The 17,897-nt window shown below is 36.5% G+C and overlaps 1 protein-coding gene across 5 annotated transcripts; it reads left to right on the top strand.

Annotated features, from left to right (window-relative positions):
- LOC100253049 (retrovirus-related Pol polyprotein from transposon RE1) lies at positions 1-16,966 on the top strand. 5 transcript variants are annotated; one of them, XM_059736373.1, is made up of 10 exons: positions 1-397; positions 3,845-4,024; positions 8,031-8,890; positions 9,046-9,162; positions 9,583-10,676; positions 10,764-10,836; positions 10,999-11,078; positions 11,241-11,322; positions 11,420-11,499; positions 16,663-16,966. In XM_059736373.1, the coding sequence occupies exons 1-5, from the start codon at positions 182-184 to the stop codon at positions 10,268-10,270; spliced, it is 2,061 nt and encodes a 686-aa protein (XP_059592356.1). In that variant the 5' UTR covers positions 1-181; the 3' UTR covers positions 10,271-10,676; positions 10,764-10,836; positions 10,999-11,078; positions 11,241-11,322; positions 11,420-11,499; positions 16,663-16,966. The 5 variants fall into 5 exon arrangements, with proteins under 5 accessions (XP_059592356.1, XP_059592355.1, XP_019074741.1 ...); XM_059736372.1 differs by having other exon boundaries at positions 9,004-9,162; XM_019219196.2 differs by lacking the exons at positions 1-397; positions 3,845-4,024; positions 8,031-8,890; positions 9,046-9,162; positions 16,663-16,966 and adding an exon at positions 13,260-16,563 and having other exon boundaries at positions 10,262-10,375; positions 10,596-10,676.
- The last annotated feature ends 931 nt before the right edge of the window (positions 16,967-17,897 follow it).

Raw genomic sequence — 17,897 nt, 5'->3', positions numbered from 1 at the left:
ACTCCCAACCTTCCCGGAGAAAGAAAATTGTGATGGTAGGAAACAACGTCAAAGGACGTTGTTTCCCACCAATCTATCAGTTTCAGCTCCACCCTCGAAACGTAAGCTTCAGAAATCTGGGGTTCTACCCAGTATGGCTGCTGCTGCTACCTCCATGGAAGTCTGAGTCATTTTTTCCTCCATGGATGGCATGGATTCGACTAGAATAAATAGCGGGAGCATTGCGGAGAGGAGAGCCGCCAAGTTTGGCTTTGATGCTTCCATAATCAAAACGCCGCGTTTCAGGTGTTCCAGACTCTTGGCGTTGCCGGCGGCTCGGTCGCCGCCCCTCATTATACCTCCGGGCATCAGTCCCACCGTCTTGCTCGATTCTCCGATCATGCTCCCCAACACTCAGGTGAAATTCAATTCTTGTTTATTTATTTTGGCAAACTTCATTTTTCTTCAAAAAAACACTTTTTAGACTAGAAGTGCTTTTTAGAAACACTTCGAAACGGAATGTTAATTGTTGATTACGACTGGATTTTTGTATACATTCTATGGAATTTCGAATGAAATATTGGTGTGTTTGGTGGACTATGGTTTCTCTGATTGGTCCAAAAGGATCAGTTTCAATCAAAATGCAAATGGATGTAGCTGTTTTTTTACCTTAAAATTTGGAATTTTCTAGAAATGGTATGATTTTGTAATAAATGGGTGAATAATTAGGTGGGTTTGGTGATTTAATTTTTTCTGTTTCGGTTCAAAAATTGTATGATGTGGTTTTGTGAATCTCCAGGATAGGATTTAGGGTTGAAGGTTTAGAATTTAAGGCCATTTATGGGAACATTTTTGAAAACATTTCTCAAAGAACAATTTTTGAGGGAAGTTTTCAAAACACATTCTTTGGTGTTTTTTTGGAACAAAAGTATATTTGGAACTTGAAATGTTCTCCAAGGTTTTTCAATCATTCTCAATGTTGTATTATTAGTTTTTTTTTTTTAAACTATTTTCTATTAAAAAATTATCTAAAACAACAATTGCCAAAACTATATCCTTGTTGTAATGTTTTGAAGCTGGGGGATTGCCCCTCTCACCAATCCAAAATATTTTAAAATAAAGTTTTAAATATTTAAATATTAAAAATCATTAAAATAAATATTTGATTATGGTCGATATTTTTAATTTTAAAAAATAATTATATGATTTATTTAATGAACGTCATTTGCAAAGGAAAAAGTGTGTTTTCATATATTCATATGAAAATAATCACAAAATACTAAAAATAATTTAAGTTTCATGTACTTTTCGGTCAAAGTATCTAAGATAGTCAAAGATAGTACCTATATCATTAAAAGTTCATACCTTTGATAAAAAAATGTATGAAATGCTAATTATTTTTAGATAGCCGTTTGAAATTTGTATTTTATAAATTTGGGTTCCTATTTTGTAGTTTTTTTCATATGAGTGTATGAAAACACACTTTTCCCTTTTGCAAATGTTATAAAAATAATTTTTATTTATTTTCAATTCCATGATTTTTTTCTTTCTTTTAGTCTCTTGTGATATTAGTGAAAATTTATGTGCATAAAGGCAAAAGGCAAAATGGCAAAATAGAGGGTATAAAGAGATAGGAGTTAAAAAAATAATGTCTTTGTAATCTAATAAATTATTATTAATTTTTTTTATCTTAAATTATTATTTTTTTAGTTTTTAAATATCAATGTCTCTTGTATTAGTGTTATTTATTTTAGTTTTTTTTGAAAGATAAAAATTTTAAACTAAATTATTATTTATCTTCATCTTGATATGTATATATAGTAATTTAATAAATAATATATTTTATTTTGGTCATTATATATATATATATATATATATACATTGAAGATAACGTCTTATAATGTTTTAATCTAATAAATGACATAAGTTTATTTTAATCATTATTTAGCTGTTATTAAAATAATATAAAATCTTCTATTATAAGTAATCTAATAAATATAAACCATATTTGTATTTTATTGAAAAAAAAAGTCATAAATGATGCTAAATGTTTTCAAGCATAATCATGCCTCTAAAAAATGTTTTCTAGCATGATTATGTATTTAAATAATAAAAAAATATTTTAGTATGAAATTTTAGTAAGAAGTTTGAGAAAATTTTATTATATAATAAAGTCAAAGAAAAGAAGAAATAAAATAGTGATAAAAGAATGAATTTTCTTTTAATAAAAAGAGGGAAAAAAATTAATAGCAAAGTCATAAAAATTTGATGTTTATGTTTTTATTTTTTTTCATATTTTTATTTCAAATCTTAAGGGACAAAATTTGAAAAAATAAAATAATGATAAAAAAAATGAAAGATTTTTCCTTAATAAAAAAAAAAGAAAAAAAAATTTGTAAAGTCATGAAAATTTGATGTATTATGTTTTAATTTTTTTTTTTTTTCATATTTTTCTTCCTAATATTAAGGTTTTATTTTATTTTATTTTATTTTTAAGTGTAATTCAAAATGCTTTCCAAGATGTTGCTTTATTGTCATCTTTTATTTAAACATTTGGTTTTAAATACATTCATTGATTAAAATATGAATTTTAGCTCTATAGAGATAACGCATTATCTCTCCTATTTGAAAGCCAAATGTTGTGAAAGACAGATGATTCATTGATTCCTCATCCCTGCTACATAAGCAGCACCAACTAAACATGTTCTACCCTGTTGCCTTGATGCAAAGTTAGAAATTTTTTCTTCCAAATTGCCATATCTCTTTGGCTATATATCCAATAAACTCTTAAGGAAGCCAAAAGGAAGTATAAGCTATATGGATTTCACCAAGAATTCCCTTCTAGGACAACTTTCCATCCATTACTACCATTTCTCTCATTTCTATTGAGAAGAACATTGGTGATAGCTTCTAGAAACACTACTAGGATGAACACTATTGGTAGCCTTCTTTGTTGAATATTGATGCAACTGCATGTTCCTTCCTTTGCCATTACCCACTAGCAGCTGTGAGTAGTAAATCATACTTATCCTCGTTCCTGACTACATCAAGAAGAGCCCATCCTCAGACTGCAGGTTCCCAATCACGCAATAAAGAATATCCTATGTGCCTAGGCACCTCCATGAGTTTGCCAAGGTGACAATTTGATGATTCTGGTACTTGTAAGGTACATGGCACAGGTGCCCTGATATTTTTTCCATTAGGGTATGAAATTCAGATATAATTCTCATTAAATACCCACCCTATGTGCCCATATGCCTTGGGGTGGTTTTGGATCCAAAGATGGGACCAACTTGGCTTGTTTTTGTTGAGTCACCACTTTATTATTCGATGAAGCATTGGCACCTGCACCTAATAGTGCAAATTGCTCGGTTGCCCTTCAATTTGTCTTCAAACTGCTAACTGGTCAGAGTGGTTGTCTCATATTGCCTCTTAATCTTTTCTAAAATTCCACTACAAAGGCTCTCAACCTATATTTGAGCCCTTATTCACCCATACCAAACTTTTCCTGCTGTACACAGTAGTCCTTGAACCAATGTAACACTAAAGATCAGGAGACAGATAATCTGTAAGGCATGGCTGATATATCCAATTTTTAATTACACAGTGGGGTTTGAACCAATGTGACACTAAAGCATCCATTGCTGAATCAAAGAATACTTTCAGCTTAGACAACCAATAGCCAGAAGGCAGGATGAACAAAGGGACAGAAGCATTTTTTCCTGGGACATTAGATATTGACACTCAACTTGCTGTTTCCTTATTTCCTGTTTCCTTGAAGACATTTATCGTTATGTTGCACTAAAGCATGGATATTGAGTCCTTTCAATTCCTTTTGATGTATATTCTTTTAATTTCCTTTTAGGCACAACTGTCTCCTACAACTGGAACTTTTCAAGTGCCTTCTCTCATTCATGAAGGTTCAGTAAATTCAGTGGCTCCTACTGTAGATGGTGATCAGGCCAATAACTTCAGTGCCTCCGGCAAGTTCAAATCACATGCAAATCCCATCTCTTTGCCATGCTTTTCTAGTATAGAAATTCAGGTAATTTCTGTTTGATCTTAATTGCTATTGCTGGTTGAGTATTACAAATTTCAGATTCATGGTGTTGAACTAATAAGTGGAAATGTTTAACATAACACAAATTTGGGGCATAATGTGGATAATGCATATAATCTAATAGTTATCATATTTGCAGCTTTCATTTGTTTCCAGGTAGCTCCCAAAGTCTTTTTGAGGTCTTTGGTGGGTGAGAAGTTATTCAGTTCTTATAAACCTAGTTCTAATTTTTCCAAGAACACTCTAAATCTCTTCTCTTGGGTTTGTAAGGAATTTGTAGAAAGTTTGCTTGATCCTCATGATCCTTTTCATAATTTTCTATTTTCATGCCTATGCTTTGAAATGTGGGCAGCTAAACTGTTGGACTCATTGGGGCATGGTCCAACTACATATAATATTGGAAAGTATTTACCATTTTATGTGTTCCTTAGTTTCATAATTTTTTATTTTTAATTTTTTAAATATCTGCATCAGAAGCTTCATGTACAGAGTTTCTAAGGATGCAATATTACGCTTTATCCTAAGTAACCAACTTTATCAAGAAAGAATATCTTTTCTATGCCAGGGATCTGACTACAAAGCCTTGAATTGCATTGGAGTACCAATTTCAAAAGCCTAGGAAATGTTTCATTAGTTTCAAGATCAGGCCCATTGACCCTTTGAAATGATTTTTCTTCCCTAGCTAAGCAATGAGGAAGTTTTATTCTTGTCTATTTTGCCAATTCCTTAAATTCTTTCTTCCTACTCAGAATTGAGCTCTTTTTTTTTTTTTTTTTTTCTCCAAAAGTAGATGGATGATTTTGAAAGTATTGAAAGAAAGTTTCCTTTCTCTTGTTTTGCATTTTATAAAACCTAGCAGTCATTTCCCAGGGGAAAGAAGGGGTGGAAGGCTTGGTTCATATCCTATTTGTTGTTTTGTAATATTTTGCTAATTTTCTCTTGTGATCATAGGCAATATCCATGCTTGGGAGTATATTTCTGAGGATCCTCCCATTGAATTTTTCCACTTTCATCTCAATTTTTTTTTTAGTGGGTGGCAATGCCATGGAAGGAAATTGATAAGAAACTACTATTACTTTTCTTTGTGGGGTTGCAACTTTGGTTGGACTGGCCAGCTTACCAGGCTGAAAATTAGAAGGCTCAGGTTAGTTTTTTTGTCCTAATGATTGGGCTTGGGTGAAAAATCTCATCCAAATTGCTCAGGTTAAGGTGTTGTGACCCAACTCAACCTGCAATCATTAAATATTTTCACTCAATAATATAATCTTATATATGTTGGTATATTTGTGTGTGGATGCATGTAACTGGATCAAGCTTGCTGACACACTTACAGGGCATGAGAGTGTAGGCTTGATTTTTACTAAATCACCTTCTACTATGAATGGGCTGACACAGAAAAGAAAGCGGAAGTTACTTCTTGTGTTATCAGTTATTATGTTAAGAAGAGAAACTTGACAAGATAAGTGAATATTGAAAAGAACAGTACAGAAAATCACGCTCACATAGTTCTTGACAGAGGAGGGATGTTGAGGGGCAAATCACCTTTTAGATTTGAAAACATGTGGCTTAAAGCAGAAGGATTCAAAGACCTCACAAGGTTACAATGTGAGAGGTTTCTGTAGTCATATGTTGGCAGCAAAGCTAAAGGCCATTCACAGAGGTCTTTGGGAATGTCACAAATAAAAAATTTGAGACCCTTAACAAAAAAAATAAAAAATAGCACTAGCTGATTTTAGCAAATCGGCTTTGTTGGAAGAAACCATGTAGGGGCAAAAATTAAGCAAAATTTGGTTAAAATAGGGGGATAATAATACCAAATTCTTCCAAAAAAAAAAAAAAAGTGGTCAATGATCAAAGAAGAAGAAATCTCTTGACCAAAGTTGAGTAAATGGTGGTCTTAGGAAGTAGACACAAAGGAGGGGGTTGTCCAAGGCTTTCCAAAATCTCTTTTCTAATTGGGGGATTGGAGACCTAACATCAGTGGGATGTCCTTTGAAAAGTTAAGAAGTGACGAATCTGGGAAACCAAATGTTCCTTTCTCTGAGGAGGAAGTTCTAGCAGCCTCGTCCAGTTTGAGTGAAGATACAGCTTCAGGCCAAATGGTTTCACTATGGTATTTAATAAATGGGTTGGAACTTTGTAAAACTTGAGGTGACGGACTTCTTTAGAGTTTTTTCATAATGGCTCCTTCAAGAGAAGCTTAGATGCTACTCTCTTGGTTTTGATTCCAAAGAGGAGGGGTAGCTGAGGACTTGAAAAATCTCAAACTCATTAGCCTAGATGGGGTCCTATACAAAGGTTAGCAGATGTCTTGACTAATGGAGTAAAGAAAGTGGTAGGTAAGGTGGTTTCGTCTTACAAACATGCTTTTGTGGAGGGTAGACAAATTTTGGATGTAATCCTCATTGCAAATGAAGCCTTTGATTCAAGGCTGCAATTGACCTCAATTAGAAGGGATGAAGAAGATAGACTGAATTATAAGGAATCTGAGTGTGGGAAATTCTCTTACAAACCTTTCCATGCCTCTTTTAGGAAAGAAGTGGGTCTTTCCCTACATGCATGGTGTGGACCCTTGGAACCTTACAAAGGTGAGTTTCTTTGCTTGGAAAGCTGTATGGGAAAGGATTTTAACGTTTGATCAACTCAAAAGGAGGGGATGGACTCTACCAAATAGATGCTACAAGTGGAAAGGGGAAGAGGAGTCAATTGATCATATGCTTCTTCATAGTCCCAAAGCAAGAATTCTATAACAGCTGAATTTTTTCTCTTTTTGGAATAGCCTAGGTAATGCATTCTTGAGTAATAGGAAACCTTCAGAGCTGACATGATTATTTTGTGCGAATGAAGTTCTTTTGCGTCTTTTTTGGATGTTGTGAATGGAAGGAAATAGGAAGTCATTCAAAGATACTGAATAGTTGGATCAAACAATCAAATCTTCCTCTAGGTGTGCCTTTTTGGATTGGATTAGACTGTTCACATAGGTGACAATTCCTTGAGCATGGTAGGCTTTGTAGATTGGTAGAGTTCAAAGTAGGTAAAGGGGGGTTGTTTTTGGTTTTCTCTTCCTTTCTGCTTGCCTGATGGCACTTGTTGTGTACTTCATATATACTTCGGTGTGTGCTTTTGTAGGCTCTTTTAATACATATTATTCTTTTTGCCTATCAGGAAAAGAGCACTACCTTTCTTCATATTCAGGAACTTCTTATAATCCTTGTCATACAATAGCATGTGCCTTTGTTGTGCCTTACACAAATCACCACACTGACTTTACTTTGTGATAGAGGGTTCTCTTGTGCTATTGCTCACTAGTCACTGTTGATTAGAGAAAAATTCATTGAATATGATATTAGACTCAAGTGGGTGTATCAACCAAAATGCTTAAATGAATATTCTGATAAAACTGATGTGATAGTAGAGATTAAGGAATCAGGTACCAAATCTCATTCTAAATTTTAATCACATTTACCGTACACCAATAAGGGAAAGTGTGTCTTCTTTTAAAGACAAGGTATTACTTCCTATATAGTGTTACTCAAGTACAGAATTTACTCAAGGCATCACATGTAAGTTAGTTTAGCGGACTATTCTCCTATCAAGTCCAGCATGTTGAGCATACAATCAGACATATATCCATCTTTATGCTTTTCACATTTTCCAAAAGTGTGCATTATGAATTAATGTTATGGAGCCTGAGATAATTACTTGTTTTTTTATTAGATTAACTTGTGGTGCATATTAATTTCTGAGGTTACACATTATGTTGTTTATTGTACGGCCAACATTTTGCCTAACATTATTTAAGGCTACCCTGTTTTGTTCTTCTATGCAAAGTCATTCTTACACGTAGATGCCGAACTGCATATGTTCCATAAATCACATGCTTAAATGAATACATTCATGCTGCAGTGCAATGTCTTTGTTTCCAGGCCATGCACATAAATTAGACATATTTGAGTGAAATCTAAATGTGTGGCATTTATGGTTTGATTAGGTTTCTTCCCCTTCCGATCTTGCTCAAAGTTTTGGGGCTGAAGTTCACTATCAAACTTGTGCTCCAACACATTCACCAGTGGGTTTCGAATTTGCCACAGAATTCTCTACAGAAGCTTCTGCTAAAAACTATGTGTTTGATTCTGCCACTGATGTAAAAGTTTCAAACACTATGATTTCTGATATACCTAGTGATCACATGTCTCAGCACAAGGAGCCTATCCACAGTGAGAATGTAGGGATGCATCACATTCCAGAAGAACAGAAAGGCACATACCCTTCCATGGGAATGGGAAGAACTTCAGAAGATGGATACAATTGGAGAAAATATGGGCAAAAAAGTATGAAAGGTAGTGAACATACAAGGAGCTATTATAAATGTACTCATCTAGATTGTCCAATGAGAAAAAAGGTACAACAATCACATGATGGTCAAATAACAGAAATTATCTATAAGGGTGGTCATAACCACCCAAAACCACTGCCTAGTCGTCGATCAGCTCTTGGATCCACACTTCCATTTAATGAGATGTCAGGTTTGGGGGAAGGTGGTGGATCTAGTGTCAGAGTTGAAGGTGGCTCAATTTGGAGAAACGTTCAACCAGGATCTAAGAATGATAGAGCTGGTTCTGATTGGAGGGCCAATGGTTTGGAGAGGACATCCTCAACATCTGCTGTAAGTGCGCTCTCCAACTCCTTATCAAACACAGGAGGAATATCCATGGGTATATTTGAATCAGCAGGAACCCCAGATCTTTCCTTAACAGTTGCTAGTCAAGATGATGGTGAAGATGGGGCTACTCAAGGAAGCATATCACTTGGAGATGATGCTGATGATGAAGGTTCTCAGTCAAAAAAAAGGTGTCTTCAGAGTTTTATTTTTTTACCTATTATCATTATTTTTATAGCTGGTGTTTAGTTTCAGGTCACGATAAACTACATAAGACATCTCTTAAGTTGCCTTGTCATTTCAGGAAGAAAGAGAATTGTATGACTGAAAAAAATTTGGCATCCAGGACTGTACGTGAACCAAGGGTTGTTGTCCAAGTAGAGTGTGAATCGGACGTCCTTAATGATGGATATCGCTGGCGAAAGTATGGACAAAAAGTCGTCAAAGGCAATCTGCATCCTAGGTACTGGTTTTCTTTTGTTTCCTTTGTACTGTATTTTTTATGTTTCCCAAATATATATATATATAAAATACAAAATAAAAATAAAAGAAGACGGAGAAAAAGAAGAATAAATTAATTTATTAAAAAAACAGATGCAAATAAAGAAAGCAATCAGTGTGGGTTATGGCAGGAACTCCTATTTGAATGTTGATGAATCAATATATGATATGAAGGATAAATGTTACTTAGAATGATTCAAAGTATTTCTTTTAATAAGCCGTGGTATTTTTTAGGTCACAAAATTCATATGCTATAGTCCTTATTTTTATGAGTGCATCAAAGTTCAGCTTAGTAATTTTTTAAATTGGCAAGATGAGTAATTCATGCTGTTCAACAGCATGTATTGAAAATATTGGTTCCCTAAACTTTTCATTCCTTCAGGAATTACTACAAGTGCACAAGCACTGGATGCTCAGTGAGGAGGCATGTGGAAAGAGCTTCCAACAATCAGAAATCCATAATTGCGACATATGAAGGAAAACACAATCATGAAGTGCCTGCAGCCAGAAACAGCAGTCATGTGAATTCAAGTGGTGGAAATTTGCCTTCAGCTGCTCCTGGTGCTCAATCAGCACTGGCTTTGCACAGGAATGCTAATGCCCCAAGGCCAGAAGCACTACTTCAAGATCTTGTCCCCCACTTTGACATAAAACCTGAATTCAGCAATCAGTATATAAGGCACAGTATGCTTGGGAACTTTGCTAATGATATGAAATTTGGTCCTTCCTCCCTTTATTCAATGCAGTTCCCTCCCCTGCAAAATACCATGCTTTATGCTCCTTTTGGACTGGATTCTAATAATGCTGATCCCCACCAACCTGGTTCAGTTGCTCCAGTAGCCCCAGATTTCCCAATTTCATTGCCATTGAATCTCCCCCCACCTGCAAATCTGGGTCTGCCTGGCTTTGACTTCAACAGTCATGGAAACCCGATTGGTCAAGTTGAGCCATATTTCGTGGGGCAGCAGCTTCAGGAGAACGATATGAGGTTCCTCCATCCTAAAGAGGAGAAGAAGGATGACATTGGTGATGCAACTACATCATGTTCATCATCAACAATATATCACTAGATCATGGGAAATTTTCCAACTTAAAGTTCTTTTCTTTTGCATCTAAGTCATAATGGGAGCAAACTCTGCTACTCCTCTGCAATTTGGTTCTTTTATGATCAATTGGTATCTTTTTCTCTTCTTTTCCCTTGTTTGCTTGTTCTTTTCAAATTTAAAGCATTTTAAGAATTTCCCACACACACTGCACACTGGCATCTGTAACAAACTAGACTTTCCTAGTTCTCACATGTATCAGATAGTTCTTTCTTTCATAGACATTGGTAGCTTAAAATGGTAGCAGAGCTCTTGTTGGTCAACTAAAGATTTCATGGCTGATGTATTGTAGGCTCATTATCCAAATAGCTCAAGCTTTTATGCAAGTTGGTAGCTTAACAAACTCTAATTAGCATTTGATTCTGTTTTAGAGGTATGAATGCTGCTGAACTCTGAGTTTTCTGATTTTGAATGTCTGAAACTACTAATATCTTCTGTGATGCTCTCTACCGCTCTGCAGGGTTGCCCTTCTGTGTTGGTCTTCAACCATGAGCAGCTTGCATTCTTATAGTAGCAGAATGGCAAGAAAAAAGGTAATGTGTCTTGACCCAAACCTTGGAGGTTTTGAGGAAGTTGGTTACAGTCACTCCCACAAAATTTGTCATTAATTTTTTGTGGTGTGTGGGGCTTAGAACCCCTCTAAGTCAGCCTACTTGAGATTTCAACAAGGTGCAAAAAGTTTTTGTGATGTGCAGCGCTTAGGATCCGTCTCCTGTGTTGGCCTTCAACCATGAGCAGCTTGCATTCTTATAGTTGTAGAATGGCAAGAAAAGAGGTAATATATCTTGAACTGAACCTTGGAGGTTTTGAGGAACTTGGTTATGGTCACTCCCACAAAATTTGTCATTAATTTTTTGTGATGTGTGGCGGGTAGAACCCCTCTAAGTCAGCCTACTTGAGATTTCAACAAGGTGCAAAAAATTTTTGTGATGTGCAGTGCTTAGGATCCCTCTCTTCTGTGTTGGCCTTCAACCATGAGCAGCTTGCATTCTTATAGTTGCAGAATGGCAAGAAAAAAGGTGATGTATCTCAACCCCAAACCGTAGGTTTTGAGAAGTTGGTTATTGTCACTTCCACAAAATTTGTCATTAATTTTTTGTGATGTGAGGTGCTTAGGACCCTTCTAAGTCAGCCTACTCTAGACTTCAACCATGAGCAGCTTGCATTCTGATAGTTGCAGAATGGAAAGAAAAAAGGTAATGTATCTTGTTGGAAAGTCAATCTTTCTAAATCTTCCATATTAAGAATAGATGATTTGTATATGTTAGTTTTCCTATTGTAATTCCTGACTTATAGATGGATAGTCTAGAATATGGTAAGCTGATTCCTGACTTGTAGAAAAAGATCTCAAATCTCCTTGTATAAATACACACTTCAACATCAATAATAATTATTCAGCCAATTCTTCTTCTTTTCATGGTATCAGAGCAGGACTAAAATCCTGATTCATTGTTGCACTCTAATCTCTCGTGTAGCATCTCTTTTCTTCAATCATCATGGCAAAATCAGAGATTCCTACGAATTTCTCAAAGGCAGATCTCTCCAATCCCTATTTCACTCACCATTCAGATCACCCAGGTTTGGTTTTGATTTCCAAATCTTTGAATGGAGACAATTATTCGGCTTGGAAAAGGGCTATGATTCTAGCTTTAAACTCTAAGAACAAATTGGGTTTTGTTAATGGCTCGATCAAGGCTCCTTCAGAAGAAATTGATCCTGAAGGTTATGCGACTTGGTCACGGTGTAACGACATGGTTCACTCCTGGATCGTCAATACTCTCAATCCAGAAATTGCGGACAGTGTAATCTATTATTCTACTGCTCATGAAGTTTGGGAAGATCTCTGTGAGCGATTCTCTCAGAGCAATGCGCCTCGCATCTTTGAAATTCAGCGAGATATTGCTTGTCTTCGACAAGAGCAACTCTCTGTCTCTGCCTATTACACAAAATTGAAAGGCCTGTGGGATGAACTGGCTTCCTACAACGCTGCAGCACATGGGGCACAACAAGATCAACAAAAATTGATGCAATTTCTGATGGGTTTGAATGAATCTTACAGTGCTATTCGCGGGCAAATCCTCCTGATGAATCCTCTTCCTTCTGTCCGCCAAGCATACTTCTCTGTCTCTCAAGAAGAAAAGCAACGCCTCCTCACTTCGACGAACGCAGCAGCGGAATCTGCCGCAAGTGCTGCTATGGCCGTGCGCAGCAACGACAAGTCTTCGGCAACCTGGAAGGACGGAATAGATCGATCGAACACAAGAAGGATGGAACCGACTAATCGCCCCTCTGGTTCTCAAAATTTCCGGGAGAATCGGTCTTCTCAAGGACAAGATGGCAGACCATTTTTTGATCAAGATCGGCGCCGCATGGGTTCTGGTAGAGGACACCCCCAGTGCTCGTATTGTGGAGATATGGGTCATTGGGTCCAAAAGTGTTTTCAACTACATGGATACCCACCAGACCATCCAAAAGCAAGAATGAACTTAGGCTAAACTCAAATCGGAATAAAAGTTTTTCTGCGGCTAACCAAGTTTCTGAGGCAGATGAAGGGAAACCTGCAGTTGCATTGTCAGAAGCCCAACTCAAGCAACTTTTGTCACTTCTTAATAACCAAGATGAAAACTCTAGTTCCAAAGTGAATGCGGTAACAAAGCCAGGTTTGTCCAAAGTCGCTTCCCGCAATTGGATTATTGATAGTGGGGCGACAGATCATATTACTTCATCCTCTAAGTTATTGCATAAAGATAAAAATTGCTTGTTACCGCCCGTATTATTGCCTAGTGGAGAAAAAGCGAATATCGTTACGAAAGGGACTTTGCCTCTGAATTCCGTCTATTATCTGCATGATGTCTTATCTGTGCCTACATTCAAAGTTGATTTAATATCAGTTAGTCGTTTGACAAAAGGTCTAAATTGTTCAGTGACGTTTTTCCCTTATTGGTGTATTTTGCAGGATCTGGCTACGAGGAGGACGATTGGTTTGGGTAAACAACGTGATGGACTATACTATTTGGTGGCACTAGCGACGGAGAAATCTCTAACCAACCATTCCTCATCCACAAACCAACCAGCCTGCAATCTCGCCATCTCTTCCACTGATCTCTGGCACAGTTGCTTAGGCCATGTATCACCTTCTCGTTTGAGTTTCATTGCCAAGAATTTTTTGAATTTTTCTGTTCAGTCCAATAATGCTTGCCCTATATGTCCTTTGGCTAAGCAAAGTCGTTTACCTTTTGGTACTAGTGCTATTTCTTCTACAAAACCTTTTGAGATTATTCATTGTGACATTTGGGGACGTTATCGACACCCTTCTCTGTTTGGTGCCCATTACTTTCTCACTATTGTCGATGATTATACACGTTTCACTTGGATATTTTTAATGCGACATAAAGATGAAGCACAATCACTTTTAAAACGTTTCTTCAGCTATGTGTTCACACAATTTGAATTTCGCATTAAAACTTTTCGAAGTGACAATGGTAAAGAATTTACCTCACTTCGTTCCTTTTTCCAAGATAATGGTGTCATCTTTCAACATTCTTGTGTTTACACGCCTCAACAAAATGGGGTTGTGGAACGCAAACATCGTCATATTTTACAAGTAGCCCGAGCTTTGAAATTCCATGCTCAAGTTCCCACTCAATTTTGGGGGGAGTGTGCTCTCACTGCCGTACATATCATCAATCGGTTACCTTCACCAATATTGTCTTTCAAAACTCCTTTTGAATTGCTTTACTCAAAACCACCTTCTTACTCCCATCTCCGTGTTTTCGGATGTTTAGCCTATGCCACCAATGTTCACACCTCTCACAAATTTGATTACCGTGCCATGCCATCCATCTTCATCGGTTATCCTGTTGGTCAGAAAGCATACAAATTATTTGATTTATCAACAAAAAAGGTCTTTACTAGCCGAGATGTCAAATTTCATGAAGATATTTTTCCTTATGTCTCTCTCAAGCCCAACTCTACTCTCCCTTCGTTGACCCATAATTCTGGTCCAATCCCCTTGGTGGCCCACGACATCTCTTCCTCATTTGACTCTACTTCTCACGCACTTTCCCCTCTTCTTTCCAACCACACAAGCACACCGTCTCCCGCCACAGAAAATGATGACTTTTCCTCTCCTTCTCGACCTTCCGAACTCATTATGGAACCTTCTTCTCAGATTGATCCAAACCCTTCACCATCGCCTTCTACAACTCTAGTATCGCCTTCTCCGGGGCCACCGTTTGCATCCATCCCGTCCGCTCCTCCAGCTGAGACACCCATCTTTTCACCAGAAACACACTCACCCAAACCAGCCACTCCGCTCCGTTGCTCCAGCCGCCATATCGCCCCGCCAATCAAGCTCCATGATTATGTTTGCTCCCACGTTTCCTCCAATCAATCGTCTTCCTTGATTCCAGGTCCAACTAAAGGTACACGATATCCACTGGCCAATTATGTTTCTTATCACAGATATAAGCCTGCATATAGATCTTTTGTTGCTCAACATAGTGCTGTCACAGAACCCAGGTCTTATTCAGAAGCAGCCGCTCATCCTGAGTGGCAGAAGGCAATGTGTTCTGAGTTGCAAGCTCTCCAAGCTAATGGCACTTGGTCTCTCACTCCACTACCGGCCGGCAAGACACCGATTGGTTGTCGATGGGTGTATAAAATTAAACACCGTTCAGATGGGTCTATTGAGCGTTACAAAGCACGATTGGTAGCGAAAGGCTTTACTCAATTAGAAGGTGTTGATTATCAGGATACCTTTTCCCCCACCGCCAAGATCATATCTGTCCGCTGCTTGCTTGCATTGGCCGCAGCCCGTGGCTGGTCTATTCATCAAATGGATGTTAACAACGCTTTTCTTCATGGCGACTTACATGAGGAAATATATATGTCTCCGCCGCTAGGGCTTCGGCGACAGGGGGAGGAAAACTTGGTATGTCGCCTTCATAAATCACTCTACGGTCTGAAACAAGCTTCTCGCCAGTGGTTCGCCAAGTTCTCAGAAGCTATTCAATCCGCTGGTTATGCACAATCTCGAGCCGATTATTCTTTGTTCACCAGAAAACAAGGCAAGTCCTTTACTGCCCTCTTGATATATGTTGATGATATTCTGATTACTGGAAATGATCCTGTGAGCATTGCTACAACAAAAAATTTTCTGCATAGTCATTTTCATCTCAAAGATCTGGGTGATTTAAAATACTTTCTTGGCATTGAGGTTTCTGCTTCTAAAAATGGGATTTTTATTTCCCAACGTAAGTATGCATTAGAGATTATTGAGGATGCAGGATTGTTGGGCGCTGCCCCTATTGATACACCTATGGAACGAGGATTGAAATTGTCTGATAAGAGCGATTTGCTCAAGGATCAAGGTCGTTATAGGAGATTGGTTGGAAGGTTAATATATCTAACTGTGTCGAGGCCAGATATCACTTATGCAGTTCATGTGTTAAGCCGGTTTATGCATCAACCGAGAAAGGCTCATATGGAAGCAGCGTTCAGAGTTGTACGTTATCTCAAGAATGCACCTGGTCAGGGTCTGTTCTTCTCTTCGAATAATGATTTCAGATTGAGAGCCTATTGTGATTCTGATTGGGCAGGTTGTCCACTTACTAGAAGGTCCACTACAGGCTACTGTGTATTCCTTGGACCTTCACTGATTTCTTGGAGATCAAAGCGACAGAAAACAGTGTCACTCTCTTCAGCCGAAGCAGAGTATCGTGCAATGACAGGAGCTTGTTGTGAGTTGACATGGCTTTGGTACCTTTTGAAAGATTTGGGTGTTTTACATAAGGAACCTGCCTTGCTGTATTGTGACAACAAGGCAACGTTGCACATTGCAGCCAACCCTGTTTTCCATGAGCGTACTAGACACATTGAGATGGATTGTCACTATATTAGGGACAAGATCCAAGATGGTTCCATTATTACAAGACATGTGAGCTCAGCGCACCAACTTGCAGACATTTTGACTAAACCATTAGGAAATGAGTTTTTTGCTCCTATGATTCGCAAGTTGGGAGTGCAGGATATCCACTCTCCAACTTGAGGGGGAGTGTTGGAAAGTCAATCTTTCTAAATCTTCCATATTAAGAATAGATGATTTGTATATGTTAGTTTTCCTATTGTAATTCCTGACTTATAGATGGATAGTCTAGAATATGGTAAGCTGATTCCTGACTTGTAGAAAAAGATCTCAAATCTCCTTGTATAAATACACACTTCAACATCAATAATAATTATTCAGCCAATTCTTCTTCTTTTCATATCTCGACCCGAATCTTGGAGGTATTGAGGAAGTTGGTTTTTGTCACTCCCACAAATTTTATCATTATTTTTTTGTGATGTACGGTGCTTAGGACCCTCTAAGTCAGTCTACTCGAGAGTTCAACAAGTTGCAAAAATTTCTGTGATATGCGGTGCTTAAGACCCCTCTAAGCCAGCCTACTCGAGATTTCAACGAGGTGCAAGCAGTATCCAGAATGAGAACCAGCTTAAGAATGGAGGAGTGCATTTTCAGTTCTATTGAGTTTTTTTTAGCTGCATTCATGTTGGAGATTTTGAACTCATATTCACTACTCTTGGTATCATAAATTATATTTATATTCTTCTTTCTTATACATTCAAGTCAGTAAAAGAAATGAGGTGCTAAATTTGGGTCGATTTGTGTCGGGTTCGTGTCCTATTAAGAAAAAGGATAATAAAATATATATCAGAGTGCGTTTTACAATAATTCTAGAAAATATTTTCAATCTTTTTAATATTTGAATGATAAAATTTTTTAAGTATTAAAAATATTAAAAAAACGTTTCCTAAAATTATTGTCAAACGGACTTTTAAGAATTCTTTTAGTATTAATTTTAAAAAACACTTTTAACATTTCTAATATTTAAATGATAAAAAATTTTAAGTATTAAAAATATTAAAAGCGTTTTCTAAAATCATTATTAAATGAATTCTTACTCATTTTCATAATTGGATTTCTTTTGAGACATGGGTATCACGAATGTTGATATGGTTTATATTAAATTAACACAAAATTTGGGAGAACAATTTACTTACTCAGGTGTTACCATTTTGAGATTATTATCATCATTTCAAACTTACATAGATCATAAATAATTTTTTTTTTCGAAAACATTGAAGAAAATGATTTTTTTTTTTTCTTGTATGATCTTATTATATAAAATTTATAAATAAATAAATGTAATTAAAACTAGTTAAAATTTATATATTTTTAAATTATATAATTTTTATATATGAAAGTTAAAATAAATAAAATAAGTTTGAAGTAATGTATAAAAATAATTTATTATTTATTATTTATTTATTTCATTTCAGGAAATATTTACTTTTTATTCTAAAATATTATCAAACATGTTCTTTTTTTTTTTTTTCTAAGACCCATTTTAAGGGTGTGATGGTCATTTTACACCTTAACTTTGAAGATTCATCTTATAATTAGAAGGTTGTCAATTATCAAATTCTTGTGAAGATTGGTAAAATACACTAAATTCCTCAAAATTTAACTTCAAAAAGAAGCTAACACATCAACCACTATGATAATATCCAAACAATTCAAATTTAAATAATT

The sequence above is a fragment of the Vitis vinifera genome, chromosome 4 (assembly GCF_030704535.1).
Source record: "Vitis vinifera cultivar Pinot Noir 40024 chromosome 4, ASM3070453v1".
Taxonomy (NCBI): Eukaryota; Viridiplantae; Streptophyta; class Magnoliopsida; order Vitales; family Vitaceae; genus Vitis; species Vitis vinifera.
This window is presented reverse-complemented; position numbering and strand designations above follow the sequence as displayed.